This window comes from Hemiscyllium ocellatum, chromosome 7, assembly GCF_020745735.1.
Source record: "Hemiscyllium ocellatum isolate sHemOce1 chromosome 7, sHemOce1.pat.X.cur, whole genome shotgun sequence".
Lineage (NCBI taxonomy): Eukaryota > Metazoa > Chordata > Chondrichthyes > Orectolobiformes > Hemiscylliidae > Hemiscyllium > Hemiscyllium ocellatum.
This window is the reverse complement of record NC_083407.1, coordinates 68,407,129-68,427,543: the sequence shown is the minus strand read 5'-3', so window position 1 is coordinate 68,427,543 and position 20,415 is coordinate 68,407,129. Positions and strand designations below refer to the sequence as shown.

At 38.0% G+C, this 20,415-nt stretch overlaps 2 protein-coding genes across 3 annotated transcripts; both read right to left on the bottom strand.

The window, feature by feature from the left end:
- Positions 1–324: 324 nt before the first annotated feature.
- LOC132817492 (homeobox protein Hox-A2-like) lies at positions 325–1,986 on the bottom strand. The gene is made up of 2 exons (XM_060827952.1): positions 1,641–1,986; positions 325–1,242 (listed from the first exon to the last, which is right to left on the bottom strand). Exons 1-2 carry the CDS (start codon positions 1,984–1,986, stop codon positions 494–496), a joined length of 1,095 nt encoding a protein of 364 aa, XP_060683935.1. The 3' UTR covers positions 325–493.
- A 2,450-nt stretch (positions 1,987–4,436) lies between these two features.
- hoxd3a (homeobox D3a) lies at positions 4,437–20,194 on the bottom strand. 2 transcript variants are annotated; one of them, XM_060827321.1, is made up of 4 exons: positions 20,091–20,194; positions 13,039–13,118; positions 7,751–8,287; positions 4,437–5,824 (listed from the first exon to the last, which is right to left on the bottom strand). In XM_060827321.1, the coding sequence occupies exons 3-4, from the start codon at positions 8,232–8,234 to the stop codon at positions 5,076–5,078; spliced, it is 1,233 nt and encodes a 410-aa protein (XP_060683304.1). In that variant the 5' UTR covers positions 8,235–8,287; positions 13,039–13,118; positions 20,091–20,194; the 3' UTR covers positions 4,437–5,075. The 2 variants fall into 2 exon arrangements, with proteins under 2 accessions (XP_060683304.1, XP_060683305.1); XM_060827322.1 differs by lacking the exon at positions 20,091–20,194 and adding an exon at positions 16,533–16,556.
- Positions 20,195–20,415: the final 221 nt, after the last annotated feature.

The following is a 20,415-nucleotide window of genomic DNA, read 5'->3' as shown; positions in this document are numbered from 1 at the left end:
TCACTTGGTATTATTATCACTTGTGTTGTTTGGTTGCTGATTATCTTTTTGTTTTATTTTCTAGGAATATTGCTGATTGGAACTTTGGACGAAGACAATTCAACTATTGAATTGAATGCAATCAGCAGTGTCTGGATGTTTACCTTTCCTTGCATATTTTCACGCTAACTCATATTTTTTACACAAAGCTATTTTATAAATTGTATTTTAAAGATGTGTAATTAGTTTTTGAAAATCTGTAAATATTTGAAATATTCACCTTATTTAAAATAAAATACTGAAAATACTTTATTTTTTGCACTTCATGAAATTTCTCAGGACTCGTTTCATTTGATTCATAGCAGAATGAACACATGAGCAGGAGATCCTTAAATTCTAGGATCTGTAGGCATGTAACAAATGCCATGACTTTCCATTTAGTAATATAGTTCTTGGAATTATCACTGTTAAAGAATATCAACAGTGCTTATGTGCGCGTGAATTGGATGTCGATCTAAAACTGCAATTGCTGAAAATCGGTGGAGTTAAAATTGTCACTTATAAAGTCAAATACGTTGGATGGAATAACTAGTGTGTCCTCGTTTTCCAACAAAGATAGTTGAGGTAATTCGTCTATCAGATCTAGACGTGGTTCGATTGTAATTTTGTCTAAATCCTCCAGAGATGGGATGCTGAAACTCTCAGGACTGCTAGGACTTGTTCCAGCCGAGCAGTTTTTCAGCATAGGTAGCAGGGAGTCAGTTTCATCTGAGCTCTGGGGGAAATAATGACAATGGGTTTCCTCGGTGCAGATCAGAGAAGTGCCAATAACAGTGAGCAGGTCACTGCTGATATCACTTAATGTATCTTGATGAGCAGAATCGCTAATATCTTGCTCAGCATTTTTGTCGCTCTCTAACGAATTCAAAGTTTTATTTACAGGTGTCTCAGCAAAGCCTCTTGTGGAAAACCCATTCTGATTAACACTGTTAGCAAAATGGCGCTTTGAATCGGTGTTTTGGCTTTGTTTGAATCGAGTTTGTCTCTTGTGTTTCATGCGTCTGTTCTGAAACCAGACTTTGACTTGCCTTTCTGTTAGATCGAGAAGAGCTGCGATTTCTACCCTCCGTGGTCTGCAAAGGTAGCGATTATAATGAAACTCCTTTTCCAGCTCCAACAACTGAGTGTTGGTGTAAGTGGTTCGTAGTCTCCTGGAGCTGTCAAAAGGGCTCCCACTGTCCGGCTCATTAACCTCTTCGTTTTCTGCAGTAAGGAGGGGAAAGTTTCGATAAGTTATCACAAATCTTTGCGAATAATCCAGCAACATAAAATGGCCGCCTCCTAGACACAAAAGGCTTCCAGCAGAAAATGGCCCAGCAGGGCAACTGAAAACAGATACAGATGTCTGGAATTTGCTTATGTGCAGGTCATTGATACTCACAGAATACCTGGAGTTCTGTAGGCTCCAGCAAGCACTGTTTACGTTTTGAATATAGTTGGGGTATGTGCGTTTTTCAGGTCTGACATCTTTCAGTCAATGAAACATTTATTACTGCTTTAAAATGTAATCCTTTATAAAAAATATTCTCTGCTCACCAAATATGACCACGACCTCCGCTCCCCCCCTAAAAAAAAGTAATGAAATATATGATGGACCTGACCTTCATTAGAAGAACAAGATGAGAATGATCCCGTTGCTTGGACAGGTTTTTTCTTGTGGCTTTTCTTTTCTCTCATCCACGGATATTCCAGAGGTTTGTCCCCTAACGTGGCCCGACCAATGCTTTTTGAAGTGTGCGTTTTCTCATTTTGGTTTGTGTTACCATGGTCCAAGCTTCTGAAGCTCTGCTCAAAAGGAGGAGGAATCAGTGTCGAATGTGAAAGCGTCGAGTTCTTGATTGATGAACTTTGAAATGTCTCGCCAACAGGAGGAAAGGATGTCAGGCACTCGGCAAGCGATGGTTCACTATTGATAAAACCAACCTCTCTCTCAAACTCGTTGTTCATTTCTGCCCAGGCAGAATCGGTAGAAAATTGCTTATTAAATAGTTTCTTTGAAAATGTATATTTATATAATGTACTGATTACAAACGTTAAGGGACCGTGCTATTATTAAACTATGTCTATTGAATACACAGACACGATGTTGAGATGAGGCTGATTTTATCGTCACATGATCGCATTAACCAATGACAAGGGTGGAAAATACGACTGGCTTTCTGAATGATTCTGAAATAAAATATATAAAGGTGTAGGCAGCATTTCCCTGTGGTCTCCAGGCCATGTTTATACTGTGAAGTAGTACAAAGTCATTTCTACAAGATAGCAAGTGTACAGTACTATTACAAAGCATCCTGCATCACTTGGTGGGTGGTTTTAGCCCTGAGAAGAAAAGAACACTCAAGTCTAGATTCCTGCCTACATATGTGTAGCGTGGAGTAATGAACGACAAATCAATTAATCTTCGGAGCTGTGACAATCATCGCAAGGTTCTACGGTGTGGAAGAATGAATACAAGCTGTGGTCAGAGCAGCACCCTGGACAGTAGGAGCTGGCAGCGAGGCCCAATGCCAAGTAGAACAGGATCATTTTCAGACGGTCCCTGGATTTTAACATGAATATAAACAGATATTGTAAACTTTTTACAACTCCACCCCCTCAGAAATGGCTTGGAGTGTATTTTTTGCACTCTGAACAAGTAGCATCTCACTTTCTCCATCTGGATCAGCACGCCCTGTTTACAAATGACTCCCTGTTCATATGTTATTTGTTGACTTCATAAACACCCACAAGCCAATGATTTAAATATTTGCGAAGTAACATCTCGCGGATTCTCCTTGAGCACAGCTGTTGTGACTTATGAACTTTCCGCATTTTAGAGCATCGAATGTGAGTTACTTGACGTTTAAAACCTAAAGGCTGCTCTTTCTGTAATCTGTTATTGGCAAATTAGTAAACACAATATTTGCTATTTTGCTCTGCTCACATAATACAAAATGTTTGCGATTAACAAACATTAAACCCCAGTTAAAATGCATCATTATATTTCTTTTTGTAATACTAGCTAGTTGGTCTCTGGCCTACATAGAATTGATGCGTTAGACTTTTTTCTCCTTCTGTCTGATTCGAAAGACAACATTTTGCATTCCTTGACGAGTGGGTGGTGTACTAACAAAACAAGGTTCTGTACCACTTTGCGGCGTTGGCGTTCATAATGGGCATCTTTAAAATAGCAACAATCAAAGAAGCTGTGTGCGGGGCATTAGAACAATTCTTCGTTCATATTTAGCATTTGCTTATGGTCAGGAATTTTTAGTAAATCAGGAGTTTACACTGAGGAGAAATTATAAGTGGTACGCTGACTTCAAGCTCTAAAACCGTCAACAAAACCTTAGATTGTGGTCTTCGTCAAGCTGTTGAGGTTTTCAGATACCCTCAGGCCCACTTCCTTATTTCAAATAATGACATTACTTTCGACGGCTTGGAGATATCTTTGTTGCCAGAAGGCTTTCAGCGCCCCTGCTTTATTTGTCAAACAAAATGGCGCCGCATGTGTCGGGGTTGCGGGCTGCTGCTGTGGAGAGAGACAGCAACTAATGCCTGGGACCAGGCTCCCTGTCGCAGGCACCTGACACTGGGGCACTTCGGAACACGGTTTTCTACATAATAGTGTTGACGTCTTCATAAGATAACGGTAACAGATTGAGATTTATTTTTGGATTTATTCCTGTGTTTATCAGATAACTGCTATGGCAATGCTGACTCTTTTTTATTGGATTGATTGTTCTTCGTGTATTTTGAAAACAAAAGCTGTTAACTTTTTCCTTAAATGTCTATCAATGGAAATATTACATTCCAACGACCGTTAACTTAGAGAAAAAACAAACCAAGTAATAATGGATAATATCAGTTAAAATGCATCCTAGTTTGCTCTATTTTATTTATCTCTTGCTAGGTGACTACATTTCATCGCGATCTAACTTACACAATTGCTCCCCACCCCAGCCTTTTCCTTTTCATTATTCTATATGCCTGATTCTTTACGTTTTATATCTTATAATGGTGAGCACAATACAAAAGCGTCGCAAACGTTTTTCATATTATTTCAACATATCATTAGAAAATGCAATATATTGTTTTGCATATATAATATATATTTAATCAGACCACAGCTCTGCCGAACATCTCCAGTCATTGGCTGGAGTCAGCTTGTCTTGTATTAATGAGAAGTGAGGAGACAAGATGGCGAAGCATACAGCTGGAATGGTGCATATGCATTTATAAATAAAGGCTCCGGGTTTATTCAAAGAACACATTTTTATTCTAAATATCTTTTGGAATAGTACCAGACAATTGAAATAAAGTATTCTTATAGAAATGTGTCGTCTATTGTGTAGTGTCACATATTTTTTGATGTACTACAATCATAACTTACAATTTGCTTTCAGAGATAACCCTTATATAATCTAAAAACACCAGCCACTGATACAACTGCTCAAAAAAACTATCCTCTCATCTAGTTTCAACCCAGGTTTACTAAAGGGAAGAAATATGATTGTAACAGACATGGATCAAACAGGTTAAAGTCAGATTGTATAAGATCTATAAATCTCACATAAATACATTAAGACGAGGATAAATAAGTAATAGAAAAATCTTCTTTTCTTTTCGACTTAAAATAATAAATACATATTATTGATGCTCAATTCAGTTCGTTCATTACTGAGAAGTCCAGAGCTGAAGTTCTGGGTAGTTAGATCAGTTACGGTCAGAATCCACCAAAGTGGAGTTTAGAATTACCAGTCTTTTAAATTCCACATTAAGAAGGGTTGCTGAAGACTGACTTCATTATGTCTTACCTTTAAGAGCACCTATTTCAAGCAATTCTTCCTCTATTTGCATTCTGCATTACGCTAGGATCTTAACGAAAGGCATGGTCGACGTGTAGACCCTTAAATGAATACAGGAAAGCAATGTAACAGGTAGAAAGTGAATGGTGGACAAATACTGTGGCAGTCTGATAGCAGGAGAATATTTGATACAAATGAGGTAATAAAAAAGCGAAGTGACATCGCTTGGCAAACCGTTCTAGCCCATTACAGATGTGTTAGTTTGGGCGCTTCTTGAATTCTTCCCTGAGATGTGTGATGAGGAGTCAGATCTGTATATGTAGGATGGGGATCACAAGGTCCATGATGATGATTGCCCGGTATTTGAGCAGCACAGCTATAGTCCACAGTAGCTGATGAAGGATGAGGAAGATGGCTAAGGTTGAACATGGGACCAGAAGCTGGCATTGAATCAACAAAGTTCCCTCCAACATATACAGGGCTGCCCTGCAAGTTATGATTGGTAAAACTACCATTGCCCTGCAGAGTGTGATGATCATACTCTGTGCCTGGGTACCTTTTTTGCTGGGGTAGGCAGCTACTATGTGGAGCAGTGTACGCAGCCAAACCATACATATTTTGTTGGGATTTGGTGAATGATGTTGGCGAAGGAGCTTCGTAACTCAGACTGTTGACAGTAGGGAGCTGACTTGAGAATCCAATATTATTTTGCGCGTTCAAAAGTGGACTTCTCTCTGGAGACTGTCCAACAGGGGAATGCATGATTCCTTTGGATTTTTGGTCTTTTTTATATTTCATTCTTCTGTTCTGGAACCAGATTTTAATCTGGCGTTCAGTCAGGTTTAATAAATTTGCCATTTCAACTCGCCGAGGACGGCACAAGTAACGATTAAAATGGAATTCCTTTTCCAATTCCACGAGTTGTGCGCTGGTGTAGGCAGTACGGACTCTCTTGGAAGATGGACCTGGTGGACTTTTATCCTCACAATTGTCACCTACAAAATGAAAACAGTATGTTGGTTCCGATAAAATAAACCTGGAAACAAGCACGCCCAGCCTAGAAACCCCACTGCATATTATCTTGACTCTGAACTAGTGAAATAACTGCAAAGGGATTCTGTTACTATTTTGCTTTCCCCGGGCTATTTGAATATAAAGACATACGTTACTATCTGAAGGGTAACATGTCGATGGCAGACAGAAATGTGCTATAACTACAATAACACTCAAGTAAGCATTTGACGACACTTCTTAATTAAATCATTGGCAAGGTTTTTTTTACGCCGTCCTAGACTCGAAAGGCGCTCGTTCACGTACGTCATTTATTTTCTTTTGGTATTGGCTGTTAGTGCTCTTTCCTAATTCATGAATTCATAATTTATGGACTGGTTTTTCGGAGTTTCCACCGGAAGTTTCACTAACAAAATAAAACAAGCATTTCACCTGAATCTATTTAAATGAAAAATAACCATAGAGGTTCGTAAAATCATGAGAGGTATGGATGGAATGGATAGCCAAGATCTTTTTTCCCAGGGTAGGGTAGTCCAAAACTATAGTACTTCGGTTTAAGGTGAACGGAGAACGATTTAGAAAGAACCTAAGAGGCAGACTTTTCACGCAGAGGGTGGTGCGTGTATGGAACGAGCTGCCTGGGGAGGTGAACGTAATTACAGCATTTAAAGGGCATCTGGATGGGTACATGAGTATGAAGGACTTAGAGGGACATGGCTAAATACTAGCAAATGGGATAAGATATGTGGCGACGCGGACGAGTTGGACCAAAAGGTCTGTTCCCGTGCTGCATGATTATATGACTTTGTATTTAGTCTAATTTGTGAGGTTCTCTACCTTAGAACTGGAGGAACAAATTACTGCAGATGCTGGAATCTGTACTGAAAGCAACAAATGCTGGAGATCACAGCGGAAGTGAGCTCTGACGCAGTGTCATCGAGACTCGAAACGTTAGCCTGCTCTCTCTCCATGGATGCTGTCTGACCCGTTGTGATTTCCAGTATTTGTTGTTTTCACCTTAAAACTGGGGTTGAAGGTCATTGGTGCTCGAAGTTCTGTACTTGCAGGAAATGTAACTGAGGGAGAGAATAAACTGAAATCAGAACAACTAAATTAATTATATTTAAGTGAGATACCAACAAAGTTTTGAAATAACTCTATTTTCTTAGTCTCTACTCTGTTGATAACAAAGTCCAGTGTGAAAAAAGTAAGCTAATTTGGATTAAATGCGAGAATTACATCTTTTACAATTTAGTTGCATGATATTTAAGCATGAAAGAGATGAGTCAACCGAATATTTCAGATATTCGTTTTCTTCCCAGAGCAGTAACTTAGTATTCAATGTCTCATAAATTATCACCAAAATGTTGAGAAGATGCCCTGAAAATGTCATGATCCTTAACTCTCTCCAACAATCTTATGGACGGCAATAAATCATAGAATTCTCTACAGTGTGGAAGCAGGCCATTCGACCCATCGAGTCAGCACCTACATCCCCCTTTGCCCGAAGGGCATCCGCCCAGACTTATCCCGATTTCATCTCCCTGCAACCCTGTATTCCCAATGAATAATTCACCTAGCCTGAACATCCCTGGACACTATGGTCAATTTAACATGGCCAATCCAACTAAACTGCACATCTTTGGACTGTGACAGGAAAGCGGAGCACCCAGAGGAAACCCACGCAAACATGGGGAGAATGTACAAACTTCACACAGTCATGTAGATGGAGTCGAACGCGGGTCGCTGGCACTATGAGGCAGCAGTGTTAATTACGGAGTCACAGTGCGGTTCCAAATTGTGCAGACTGGTGGCAATGGTCTTACTTAAGTGCACTGTTTTGGTAACCTTCCTGCTTAATTATCAAAATACGTGATTCAAAATCTAAAAAGCGAAGGGCTGAAGGATACCTGCAACTGTGCAGTTGTTTTTCTGCTTGGCATTTTGACGAGATTCTTTCATCCATGGAAAGATTTGCTTCGTGAGAGTAGCAGCTGGGCTGGTGGAAGAATTTGACAATGACTTGGTTCTTTTCTGTGTTGAGGTGTTGCTTGCATTGGGTGAGGGTGGTAAAGGAGGTGGCTGCTGTGGCTCATTCATGCTTGGGGGCTGGGCAGTGCCCTGGCTGCCGCTTGTTCTCATACAGTTGCCATTAATATCGGTGGGTTTATGGTTTGGGACTCTGACATTAGATGTCTGAATGGGGCACGTCGAGCTTTGATAATCATTTTCAACGGAAGATGGCGGGTAGGCCTGATGGCTAGAACTGTAGCTGTATGCATTAGCCTTTTGGTAGGAGTAACCGGCGAATATTCCGGAGTTGTCGTAGTAAGTCGCTTTTTGCATCTCGCTATTTCGAAATGATAGGGTCTTGACACCCTTATCGAAGAGCATTGACACTTTCGATCACGTGACACTATTCCACCAATCACAAGTCTGCAGCAGTCCTTTAGTTAACGAGGCAAAAGACAATAATGTAAAACATTAGGAACTCCTAATTCAGAGTGTACAACATAAAAGTCGCATCCAATCCATAAAGTCCCATTATACGTTGTTAGAAGAATAGGTTTCCCCTCCTTCTGCAAATCTGTGATTGACCTTACGGGACTATTAATAAGTTACTGAAATTCAGAATAAATTATTGAACAACTTCTGGAAGACTTTTATAATACAACTTATTTTACATTTTGATGCTTTCTTGATTTCCGAGAAATTAATTTCAAATTGTGAATGCAGTCTTGAAATGATTATTGAAAACAAATTGTTGGAAACATTTATAGTTCGACTTCTTGCTCTTTCATTACACTTCATTGGAGTTTACTAATATTTAAATACATAATACATTACTAATCGATTAATGCCTACCAGATGGAATTCTTTCTTCATAAATACGCTATTTTTGATGTTTGACAATAAGTAATTGCATACCAGACATGAAATAAAATGTCTCCATCATCTGAAATATTTCACAGCATATAGATAACAATCAGCTTTACACTGTAGTTTTACTATTCTACAACACTGGAAGTCAAAAACGCTTAACATGTCCCAGTGATTCTTGATGTAAGTGGACTTCGGTGGGACACACAGTGCTATTCCAGATGGCTTCACTGGTTGAGGCCACTTATATAATGATGAAAAACAAAAAGACCCTTCTTAAAAAGAACGAAAATACCATAGTCACAGGCGGCTTATTTGCCTACAGCATTTGCTGTGGGTACAGACCGTTTTATTCTGTGATCTAGACAGTGTTACACAGGACATGATGGATCGGGCCAGTTCCAAAAGGTGAAAAACCAACGAAGTGTTCCCTCGCCATTGTTGCCTTCTTTCTCTTCAACGTAAGAGAGGTTTGTGTGAAGCGAATCTGCTGCTTTCTGTTATATCTTTCTGTTTTATGACAGCGGGCAGGCAAAGTAGTTAAAGTATAACTAGCACCTATTCAATCTTTTTGTTCGAATTAAAACAGAGAAATGAGCAAGTCAGCATTTTACATCTGCATTCTGCTGCTTACATCGGCTTTTGTTTAGGCACCAGTCTGCAACAAAATAGCACATGTAACTGGATGTGATGATCTTTTTGGAACATGTACGACAGAAAAAAAGTCAAACTAACCTAAACTGAATCCAAAAGAAGCAGCGAATGAGTGCAGGTTTAGTCTTTGCTAACAGAACCTCTCTTAACGTCAATAAACGTTCATAATATTACAATTGTTTTGAAACAACGCAGATCAAGCTCTTTGGCTGTGGCAACAGCTGTTCAAATACGTGATAGCACACAAACTGTTTAAATGTTCATATTTTCTAATTTATTTCTGTATAGATTTATTTGTTTTGAGACCCTAATACCAACTTCCTAAATATTCCTTATTCATTTGTGACTTTATTTTGACAAAAAAAATGCATTTTACTTCAACCAATCTCTCATCAAAGACTTTTACAAGTTCGCATTAACATTGCGAGTAGCGTTCCCAACAAGTCCACGTCTGCATGAGGTGGGGGGTCCCGCCAAAAAAGCCAAGATATTTTGATTGTGGCATGGTATCTTGTAGTCCAAATTAGGTTCCCTAAGATATATCTTAAAGTCGGAAATTGTTTGTGTCTGTAATTAAATGATCAAAAGGTGTATTAAAATAACCTACTGTGAAATATACTTGAAATTACAAGAAAGTGATTGGTCAGTGTTCTATATATAATATTTAATCTGCAACATTATTTAAATAACACATATTGCTGTAGAAACCATCATAGCCATTGGACGTGTGACTTATCTAGATACTATATCACGTCACAAATAGATTTTCTATTCATTTAGAAAAAGCCTTCAGCCATACAAGACTTGACATTCTAATGAAATATGAGGTTTATGATCTGCGGCCTCCAAAGTTGCAGTCAGGCACACGTGCACATTTCAGCTGTTCCTTTTAGAAACAAGTCAATGTTTTTCTTTTCTGTTCTAACTGTTTTGTTCTCGTTGTGTGTCGTATATTTTGTCTTCTTCTGTTATCCTGAATTCATTTCGATCCATTTTGCCGTTTTAATAAAATTGTTAGTACATTGCAGTCCTTTGCTTAGTTATCTGAATTTTAATTACATCTCTGTTCCCCCCACCTCCCCCCACCCCACCCCCGCCCATCTAATCTGTGCTATATGTAAGAGATAAGAGAGTAACTCAGTATTATTTACTGCCATGGGATCTGAACCTCCGCCACTGCAGCCAGCCTCCCAACTTGCAATGGATTTGAAGGCGCTATCTTCAGAATATCAAAACTAACATTAATATGAAAGCATTGTGGAAAGGTTGTGGTGAAGCGGCAGATCTGGTTCAGAAACTCCAACTGCTTGTGAACTCTGCTTGAACTTAAATCGCAGCCATGGGCCATAAATCATTTGGACAATGGTCAACTGTTTCTGCGTTCATCTTTCAGATCTTTCTTACCTTACATGTTTTCTAAATGCAAGGGTGCGAGACGTAATACAAAGATTTGATAAGTAACACCTTGTTATGGACCATCATCCCCACTTTGGTATTTCCAAATATATTATCCAAAATCACGGGACACATGGCGAAAAAAAGCAAATTATTAAGTACTTTTGAGCAACATCAATGACAAATCTTAATGACGAAAACTGCTATTACGAACAGGATATTGGTACCGCATGCACCATGAAAGGATTGAAATCAATGTATTATAATTCAGTTTTTCAGTGTCGCAGATTTTAAGCTCGTCTACAAAAGGCGTTGGAAAAGGTAAACTGCTTTTAAAAAGGCAGGCATAACTATATGGATTGTTATGTCTCTCCCCACCCCCACTCCATGTAATGGCTCACAATGCTATGCCATTTGTCCTGTTTTATTTGTCCGAGGCCAGACCACTGAGAAATGGTTTCTGTCTTTTTAACTGTTAGTCAAATCATTCATTTATTTGTTTATTTTTCACTTAAATATTAGCAGAGTAGCCTAACAATTTAGAAAGCATCTCTAAAGGTGGGCAGTTCGTTAGCAAGAAGCTAGAGCCCTCACAGTGAATATCAATGCACCTGTCATTGTGGGCTGCGCAAAATTTATGACTGCTAGTGCTACGGTCGTAAACGCTTCACTACAGAATGAAAAGAAAAACACTTTCCAAAGACTTGCTATCTTCAGAAGTGTAAAACAGCTACAGCGTAGGAGGAAAGTCCTGAAAAAGAATGTCCATACTCGGCAAGTTTCTTATCAACAAGGCGTTTCGCCAGCACTTGCAGGATTTTATATAAACCATTGAAAGTTGCCAGGGATTTTGAATTACGGATCAGACCAGAAGCTTCTCACATTCAGCAGAAGCACATGGCTCGAGCGGGAAGAACTGAGAATTGCCGTGGATAAACATTAGCTGGGAGTCAAATATGAAATCAAAGATTTGATTTCAGGTATGAAGCTGAGGGAAAGGGGGAGAAAACCGCTTTTCTCTTCCGGCTTAGTGTCTGGTTGGAGTGTCCAATTTAAAGTTATTAGTGATAAATATTTCAGCTATTTTCTAAGTCTACAAATGCTTGATTAACTTGTTTGATTATATATGTGTCGTTAAAAACCCTACTGAAATGTATATCATCTTCGGCTATAGCTCACGAGAAGAAGTAGAATATTGTGGGGACATAGCAATGCTAATTATGTTTAAACTTAGAGGATCAGTTCTGGCTCAGATTTCTGGTTGGATATCCACATCTGTTCAGATTGCAACTTGGATAATTCAATATCTTTTGGTTTGCGGTTAGTTCCTAAACCATAGGCGTTGGAAACTTCGCTTTAAATTGGAATGATTTGCCTTCTGCTGCAATTTCCTGGAGTCTCTGGAAAAATAATCCAGGATTACAAGAAAGGCAACAGGATCTCATCATTAAATTAATGATCACCAGGTTTCAGCTGCTAACTTACTTTCAACGTAAGTTATTTTATTCCTTCCAAAATGGGATAAACACGTTTACTGTCGATGATAAAAGTTGCATGAGTTGTGCGATTCCTGCCTCAAATTACATTTCATCTTGTGATTTTCACAGAAATGTAACACAAGTGTATGAACAATTAACTTACAAACTAGATATTTGGTCAGAACAATTATGTCGATCTCTTGGTGAAGCCTGGTACGAGTTAGAAAAGGAAAAGGAATGGAAACAAACACAGTTTATAAGGTTGAAACTCAGCTGGATTGAAAAATGATTTTGAAAGAACTGAAATAGAAGCAGTTGGCGGAATATCACAGGCTCAAACGAATAATGTTTAATACTCTAAAAATATTACCGACTTTTTGTTTGAACGAATCTCACACAGTCATCCATATTTACAAACATGCCTTTTTGAAGAGTGCATGAAGACTGTCCATAAAGCGATTAGTTTAACTAACATTTCATTCCCTCCCGTTTTCAATCGCATCGATTCCGTTGAAGGCCTCTGTTCTGCAATCAGATGCCGACCAAATTGCCGGAATTACGGGTTACTTTACAAAAGCCTTGGTTCTAGCACAGGGTAGAGACAAACTCACGGGCGGCTAGCACGGGAATGGGCGCAACTGAAGAAACCATGGATCACATTCGAGAACTGTGTTTCAATTTTGGTACCTGTGTTCCGGTCTTTAAAATATGAAAACGTGAACGAATCTCAGTTACTTATTGACCATAGTGAGTCCAACAGCTTTAAAAAAATGGAAAGTATAAAAACTCACCGCACAGAAATTTTCTATGTGCTTTTGCTTGGCTTGGGCTTGGAATCTGTCCAGATTGACCAGAAGGCACTGGCTTTGTTCTGAAAACAGAAAATGTAATTAAATATTTTCTCATTCACTAATGCTATTTCTCTATATCCTGTATATTTTAGGTCGTTTTTTGGCTCCTATCAAACAAAGAAATGAAAGGAACTTTGAACAGGCCGTGCAGATCCATTCTTGTTCTGCCCAAAATGTATTTGATTTATTATTTACATTAAAATGTCAGAAAAAAACAGTTTCCTCGTGAGTTTTAATCTAATGACTTCGTGATTTAAAAAAAAACTTTCAATGCCTCAGAAATTAGAAAATCAATGGTATTAAATAGCAGGGTTCTGTGCTTAACGAAGTGAGTTGCATTATCAAGTGAAATTAAAATGAAATAAGGGAAAGAGGAAGGGATGAAATGTATTTAAAATCAGTAAAAATCAGGATTTCGTGAAGAATGCCTCCCGAGAATTTGAACACAACAAATCATTTATTTGAAGCGATTTTCATAACTCAAATTGTTATTGCGGAAGCATAAATCTATTAATAGCAACGAGCATTTGGAATAGGAACTTCCATTTAAAATACCAGAAATGTGCCTCAAGGGTGGCCTTATTACCCAATGAACATGATATTTTGAGGCCTACTGCACTTGGTAAGAAAATAGATCGTTCTGCAGTGGCCTTTTAATGGAACCTGAGCCCAAACGGAGTATTAAATAAGAACCACAATATTATATCATGCATTCAGACTTTTTTTTTCGAAATGACTGCAAAAACTAACATCAACAACCTTCACAATATAAAATAAGTAATTCTTTATTTTCTTGATGTCGTTTAAATACATGCTTTTAAAGACAAACCATCACCTCTGCCGAATATTTTATAGCAAACTCACATAACAATACAAATATGGAGGTTTGGAAGAAAAGCCCTGGCGCCATATATGAAGCTCATGAATAATGTATTATATTGACAGGCGGTTATGCTTTGTCATTGGGATACCAAACATCATGTAATATTTTATATCGATCAAACTTGATCATAATGTTCGCAATAAAGAGCTTGGTTATGCAAAATGGGGGCTAAAATGCAATAATACAGCCCCGCTGGCATCTCCAGACAGGCTGCAAACTCCAAATCAATGTGCAAGAAACAGATGGAAGGTGAAGGGAAGCTGAAGTCAGACAGAAACTGCGTTTTTGTCAACGTTATACCTATTCAAAGCACATGCTTAAATTTGTAAATGCATTTAAGAAAAACAGCAACTGCGGCAGATCAGATGGACAAAGAAATTCCCGTCATTAGCTGACAATATATAAGAATCATAAGCCTTTGAAATGACCTTTGGCTTGTACAGCAATAACTCACCACTTAATGAACAACCAACGGAAGCGCCTCTACTACCTCACAATACAACCCATCACACAATTTCACCATGGCCTTTCTATCCGTCTTTAAGCCCACTAAGACACAGCACTTTACAAACTAGTCTCACCAACTTGTGTCGATATAATTTGAAGTTAGAAGAGGATCCAAATCACAGTCGGCAAGACATCGCGTCCTCGGTCTGATGCCTCCCACCAGAATGTTTGTAATGTATTCACGTGGCCATACGTCAAGTTAAAATCTTTTATTTCTCTGTAATGACCGGAATTAAGTTAAGAATTTGCAGAGCAAACTCGCGATTTTCCAAGGAAAGCGAACGCAGTCGACAAGCTTTAAACACTTGGTTGCTTTCAAACAGTCACTGATAGCTCAGGTCTGCTCAGCAATGACCTGGATGGTAAGTTTTTAAACATCTTATTGATTTCGCAGCGTTGGAAGAGACCTCTCACACTCCGTCCCTGAGTATGAGTAGGCTACCCATGTAAACCTTGTTGACAGAGTGGCTACGCCGATAAGTTTTGAAAACTTTTATTTCGCCATGTTCCTAAACTCCCAAACTAGTTTAGGTAGAAAAAGTTTGGAATGGATTCGCGCTTACTGTCTGCCAAACCATTGTGGAGGACACTCCGTCTGTGAGCCCAAGGCGATTACTGTATATGGTGCCTGAAAAGTTTGGACTTCTCTTTCAGGGGGGTAAATATTCTAAAGCCACACTATAAATAAATGTTAAAAGATATCATGACGGGAGCTGCAGGGAGGTTTATTGAAATTTTACGTGAATTTATAAGTGAGTGGCCCCATCGAGCAAAATGAAATGCTACTCAGAGTAATTGGATTCAGCTGACTAACATGGCAGCCCAGCAGCTTCGAGGCATACAGTAATGAAAAATGCTCGCCTCAAAAGTTTTTTTTTGGACCGAACAAAGCACATATGCACATTGCAAACCTATTTTTTATACCTGTGGACATGCTACTAAAATGTCCAAATCTGTAAGAAACACTCGTGAGTTTGGACAAGTTATACATACATATTTTAATTGAAAAATAAATGAGAAGTCCTCAATAATGATCATTAAAATTACAGCGAATGATAGTCTTGTTATACTAACTTTAATGCAATTTCATAAAGAAGCAACTTTGATCCCACTGCCGATCACACAGGCTACAGTCAGACCAAAGCGTTACAGTAATAACGGTGAAATATGCATAAAGTGGGAATTTTTATGCTTTTAATTTGGAAAATAATGCAGTTACTCTGTTTGGAACAGTTAATGAAGAATTATTTAAAGCGTTTTTAGAACTGGAGGAGAAAAAAACAAGTTAACTATTAACGTTAAGATTCCACTAAAACGGTCGCCTAGACACCAGGAGTTGGGAGAAAGGAGACGATTTCGTTTAACAGGATTTACCTAACGTGGTTAACGGCGAAGTAGATAACTGGAAAAATATTGAACCTGAGCCATTGGAGACGATCTCCTGACACGTTTGTTATGAATGTAATATTCGATATTTAATGTATTTAAAAATACGGATATACTTACTTCCTAGAAAATCACAAATTGTTTTCCTTGAAAGAAAATAACATTAATTGAGAAATAATTTATACGGGCTGCCGCAATAACTTTAGCCTGCAATATATTTCTGAAACGCATAAATCAAAGAGGACTGCAGCCTGACGATAAGCTAGAGACAACAAATTAATGTGATTTACGATCTAAGTTTGCTAGTGACAGTTTGAAAAGTTCCCTGGGTTTCTATGCCTTTTTATTTCGTTTTCCTTTTACATAAAACCGCAGAATCAGCTAAAACACAGCCACAAGACAAATCTGGGACTGCTTTAGTTTGTCCGATCTAACCTTTCTCAAATTGCGCACTTTCGTGGAAGAGCAATGTTTTTTTCTCTCTATAAAGCGTCATACTTTGCTCCAAAACCAGTTTGTGGTTGTTCCACGGAAATAGAAAGAATACACTAGTTTGTATCAGAATTTCATATAATTTGGCATGAATAATATGCCCTCTTGCTGAAGGCATTATCCAAACCTTCTGCTAAAGGTTGCATTTTACCATACCATTGCTTACCTGTGTGTCAATTTATCATAAATCTATGCTTCTCAAACTCAATTTCTTAGCCTGCAGCTGCGAATAACATCCTCTGCCGTTTGTCTGGAGACAATGCTGCCTTAAACCAGATCTTGCGGTTTTACAGACATTTCGATACCAAATGCAGACGCTATTCCCGATAGAAATGGCTTCGGTCTCAGGGACAACTACCAATAAAAACGGTGTCCAGTAATGCTTTAGCTTTTAAATCTAAACCGATACTTTATAATCGAACATCCAACGAACAATTGGTATTTATAAACCAGTAGATATTCCTTTAAAAAGTTGCAATTTATGAATTTTATAGTGCAACGGATACCTTTTATAATCAGAAAATATAGGCACTGCCTTAAGATACAGGCATATTTGTTCACGTGATCTGTGTTACCAGATTGTTCTGATTGAGCCAGTAAGTTGATCCAGCGCTACCTCACTAACATCTATTTAATATGGATTGAACGGTGTTTCGAGTCACTTCTTACATTAGCACCAACGAAGAGCTGAGTGAAAATTCAGTATTCTTTACTTGAATAAAACACATCGTGAGGCAGTGTTTTTTTTTCAGAGTAGCGCTACGTTCGCTAAACTGAACAATAGATTTGTATTTTTTTTGCCATTTCATTGCCTATATGCTGTCTGTTGCTAAGCATTCCTTCTAGTATATTGTGTTGATTATTGCACTCATTCATTTAATCAAAAGAAGTTTAGTTTGATAGAATCGGAATTTGTGAATACATATATCGCAGACAACGTACGTATAAAACATTTAACATCGTTTAGAGTTTTGAAAACAGAAGTTACATCAATGGTTTTCAAAACCAACACAAAAACTTAGAACAGAATGATAAAATAGATATCGAAATTACACCAACCATATACTTAGGTTATATGTTTTGGGGGTGAGCTCATTAAAATCCGTCGAAGGAGCAGGACGTTACATTTATCCTGCTTAGAATTTGAATTAGTTGATAGAAGCCGTTAAAGAAATTAAATTCTGCAATAGAAACTAGTTCTGTGAAACTGAATCTGTTTCTTTTCTAGAAGGGCAAATTAATCATCGTTTGGGACTGCCGTTTTATGCAATAAAAGTGATGTCTGTGGACTAGGAATTAACGTGATATTTTCCTTTTTCCTTTCAGGAGAAGCAACTTAAATTACCAGAGCCAATTGTCTGGTTAGAGATTTTTTTTCACCAAAGCGGCGTTTGAAAATTGTTGAGTGATGCCTCCGTGTTTATTTTGTACTTTTCTTTCTCAAATGTTTTGTTGAAATATAATTTTTTGGTTAGCGAAAATTAATTTTTAGTGAAATTCTATCGAGTTGCTGAATGTTTCTGTTAAATGTTACCTCCAACTGTTCTTAATATCTGAAACATTTGCCTGTAATTTAATAGCAATAAAAAACATTTCTATTGACAGTAATGCATGACCTTATTGCACCTAGCGCTGGCTTAACGCAACATTTATCTAAATTACTTTACCCTCTGTGGCTTGTATGGTCGTTATAAAAATATTGCTTTGCAATTACTGCATTATAAATTATTTAAAAGAAAATACGAGTTACTACTCACTGTTTAGCTAAAGCATTGCTTTCTCCCCAAACCGATGTTGAGTAATTTTGAATCTTTGTCTTCTGACATTTTTCGTAACACAGATTGTTGTGGGCTCTCGTAAAGAAGATAAATCTTTTATATCGTTCAAATTATCCATGTTTGTGACTTTGAAGTAATTTCTGTTCTGGTATTGTTGATCCCAAAAGTGTAAATAGACCATTTTATTATGGCAAGTTATACCTTCTCTGATAATTTTACGAGGAGACTAAGATGAAGCAACTATGTGCTAATGCTTGTCACTGTGGGAACCCAACTTTACGGGGAATATAATCAAATGGGGATCTGAAGACATCTTCCACCGCAGCATATGTTCATGAAGCAATAAAAGGGAGAGATTTACAATCCTCGCCTGGTCTCGGCAGCCTTTCACCCTTTCAGGAATTTCTCGCAGTGATTTATAACAAAGTGGAAAATTGTTGACCCCCCTCCCCTCCCCCCCCCCCCCAACAAAACATAATACTTTATTTTGATTTAATGAAAAAGTTATAATTAAAGTGTGTTCATTGATTTTTGTCTGCCTAGTTCTTTGCTGGATTAGAATTTAACGGTAAACGAGATTGAGTTGACGTGAGAGTAGAAAAGAAAGTAACTTGGCGGCACAACCATAGCTTTGTCATCAGTAAAGCAGCGCTGCATTTGTCATCGGTGAATAACTGAATTAATAGGTTATTGTTTTAATGCATAATTTATTAAAAAAGGAAACGAACGTCGACTTTACACACGTGACAACGAAACAAATTCAATTTCCAGAAGTGTTTTGTGACAAAAGCAACGGAAGCAATAAATGCCGACGTTCATATCGTAAAATATCGCCAAACAAGGTGATCAAATCCTTTTTCAAAAATATTTTTATTTACCAGAGTAACTTATGTAGCTTATAGTACACCTATCGAAAAAGATTTAGGAACCGAGCTGTCAAGATCTGTCACTAAAACGCTATATTGTAATGTACGTTAAAGTCTCACTGCTCATTGCTCCAACTTCAAATGCTTACTTAGGATTTATTTTCGGGCTTTACCCTAAAACTAAAACTTTTTTCACGTCACTGAAACGGCCAACAATAACAAGATTAATCATTCTTGGGCTTTATTGTCTTCAGTTACCTATATCATGTATGTGAGATATACCTCCCTATTCTGAACTGACCTCAATTGAACAAATCAGCATTGTGCCACTTTGTTACATTATAAAATGTACTATTGGTGAAATTATAACTTGGTCTTAATCTGGGTAGAAATCATAACCATTTATTCTTTAAACGGGTCAAGCACGTTCTTCTAGCTTTGTGGATCATAATTTAACAGCTTATAAGAAAGCAACACTAGCTTTTTGGGGGGATTTGGAAATACCCGTGTGTTCAAAGAAGACATTTGTTTCATCTTTTGAAGCAAAACATCGACTAAAAAAACACAAAGCGCTCATCAACCTAGTTTCTGTAGACGTGAGTACCTGCAATTGTCCTTGTGGAATCTCCTTTACAGACTTTCCAGTACCTCTCAAAGAAAACAAAATATATGACTCGTGGTATTCAACAATGCTCAGGCCTCTATTTCGCTGTGTACAAATAGGCAGCAGATGCCATGACAGCCGGCATTGTTTGCAATAAAGCACAAGTAAACCGTAAAATCTACGCCATTTCATTACACTCAACTACGCCTTAATAATAACCTCACCGCAGTCTTACTAACATTTACCCCTTTCTCCAAAATGCAGCCGTTACACATTTCTGCATCTGAAGTTTATCATAGTTGCTCCAAATTGTTAAAGCTAATCCGAATAGAAGGTCAGTATATCTGCCTACTACAACTTATGACTGTCGCCTGGTAGCACAAAGTAAGAAGCAAAGGGCGCTATTCATCAAATATATATGACAGTTACATTCATTTGCTATCTTAGCAGAAACAAAACTAAAATTGTTTACCTACCAAGCTTCCATTTTTCAGTTTCTTGCAACGAACTACAACAGGAAAGTGAAATAGCGGACCATTTGTATATAATATTCTTGGGATCTGTTCACTTTTCAAGTGTGATAGAGTCCTTTGCTTGGCCGATTAATGACGACGCCGTGTTTCTTTCGGGACGTACTGCATTAATTATTTAGTAAATCACGTGGCCGAATCAAATATAAAAGGATACATAAAATCCTACCACCTCCTCTGGACATAACCTTAAAATGTAAAATTCTTTATCATTTGAGAAACATTAGCTTGGCAAATATGTTTTAAAATTCTAAAAGAAAGGACTAACAAA

Coding starts and splice junctions, on each gene's coding strand:
- LOC132817492 (XM_060827952.1), bottom strand. CDS start 1,986: ATGAACAACGAGTTTGAGAGAGAGGTTGGTTTTATCAATAGTGAACCA. Junction 1,243..1,640: donor ATCTTGTTCTTCTAATGAAG/GTCAGGTCCATC, acceptor TCCTTACTGCAG/AAAACGAAGAGGTTAATGAG.
- hoxd3a (XM_060827321.1), bottom strand. CDS start 8,234: ATGCTCTTCGATAAGGGTGTCAAGACCCTATCATTTCGAAATAGCGAG. Junction 5,825..7,750: donor AAACAACTGCACAGTTGCAG/GTATCCTTCAGC, acceptor TTCATTTTGTAG/GTGACAATTGTGAGGATAAA.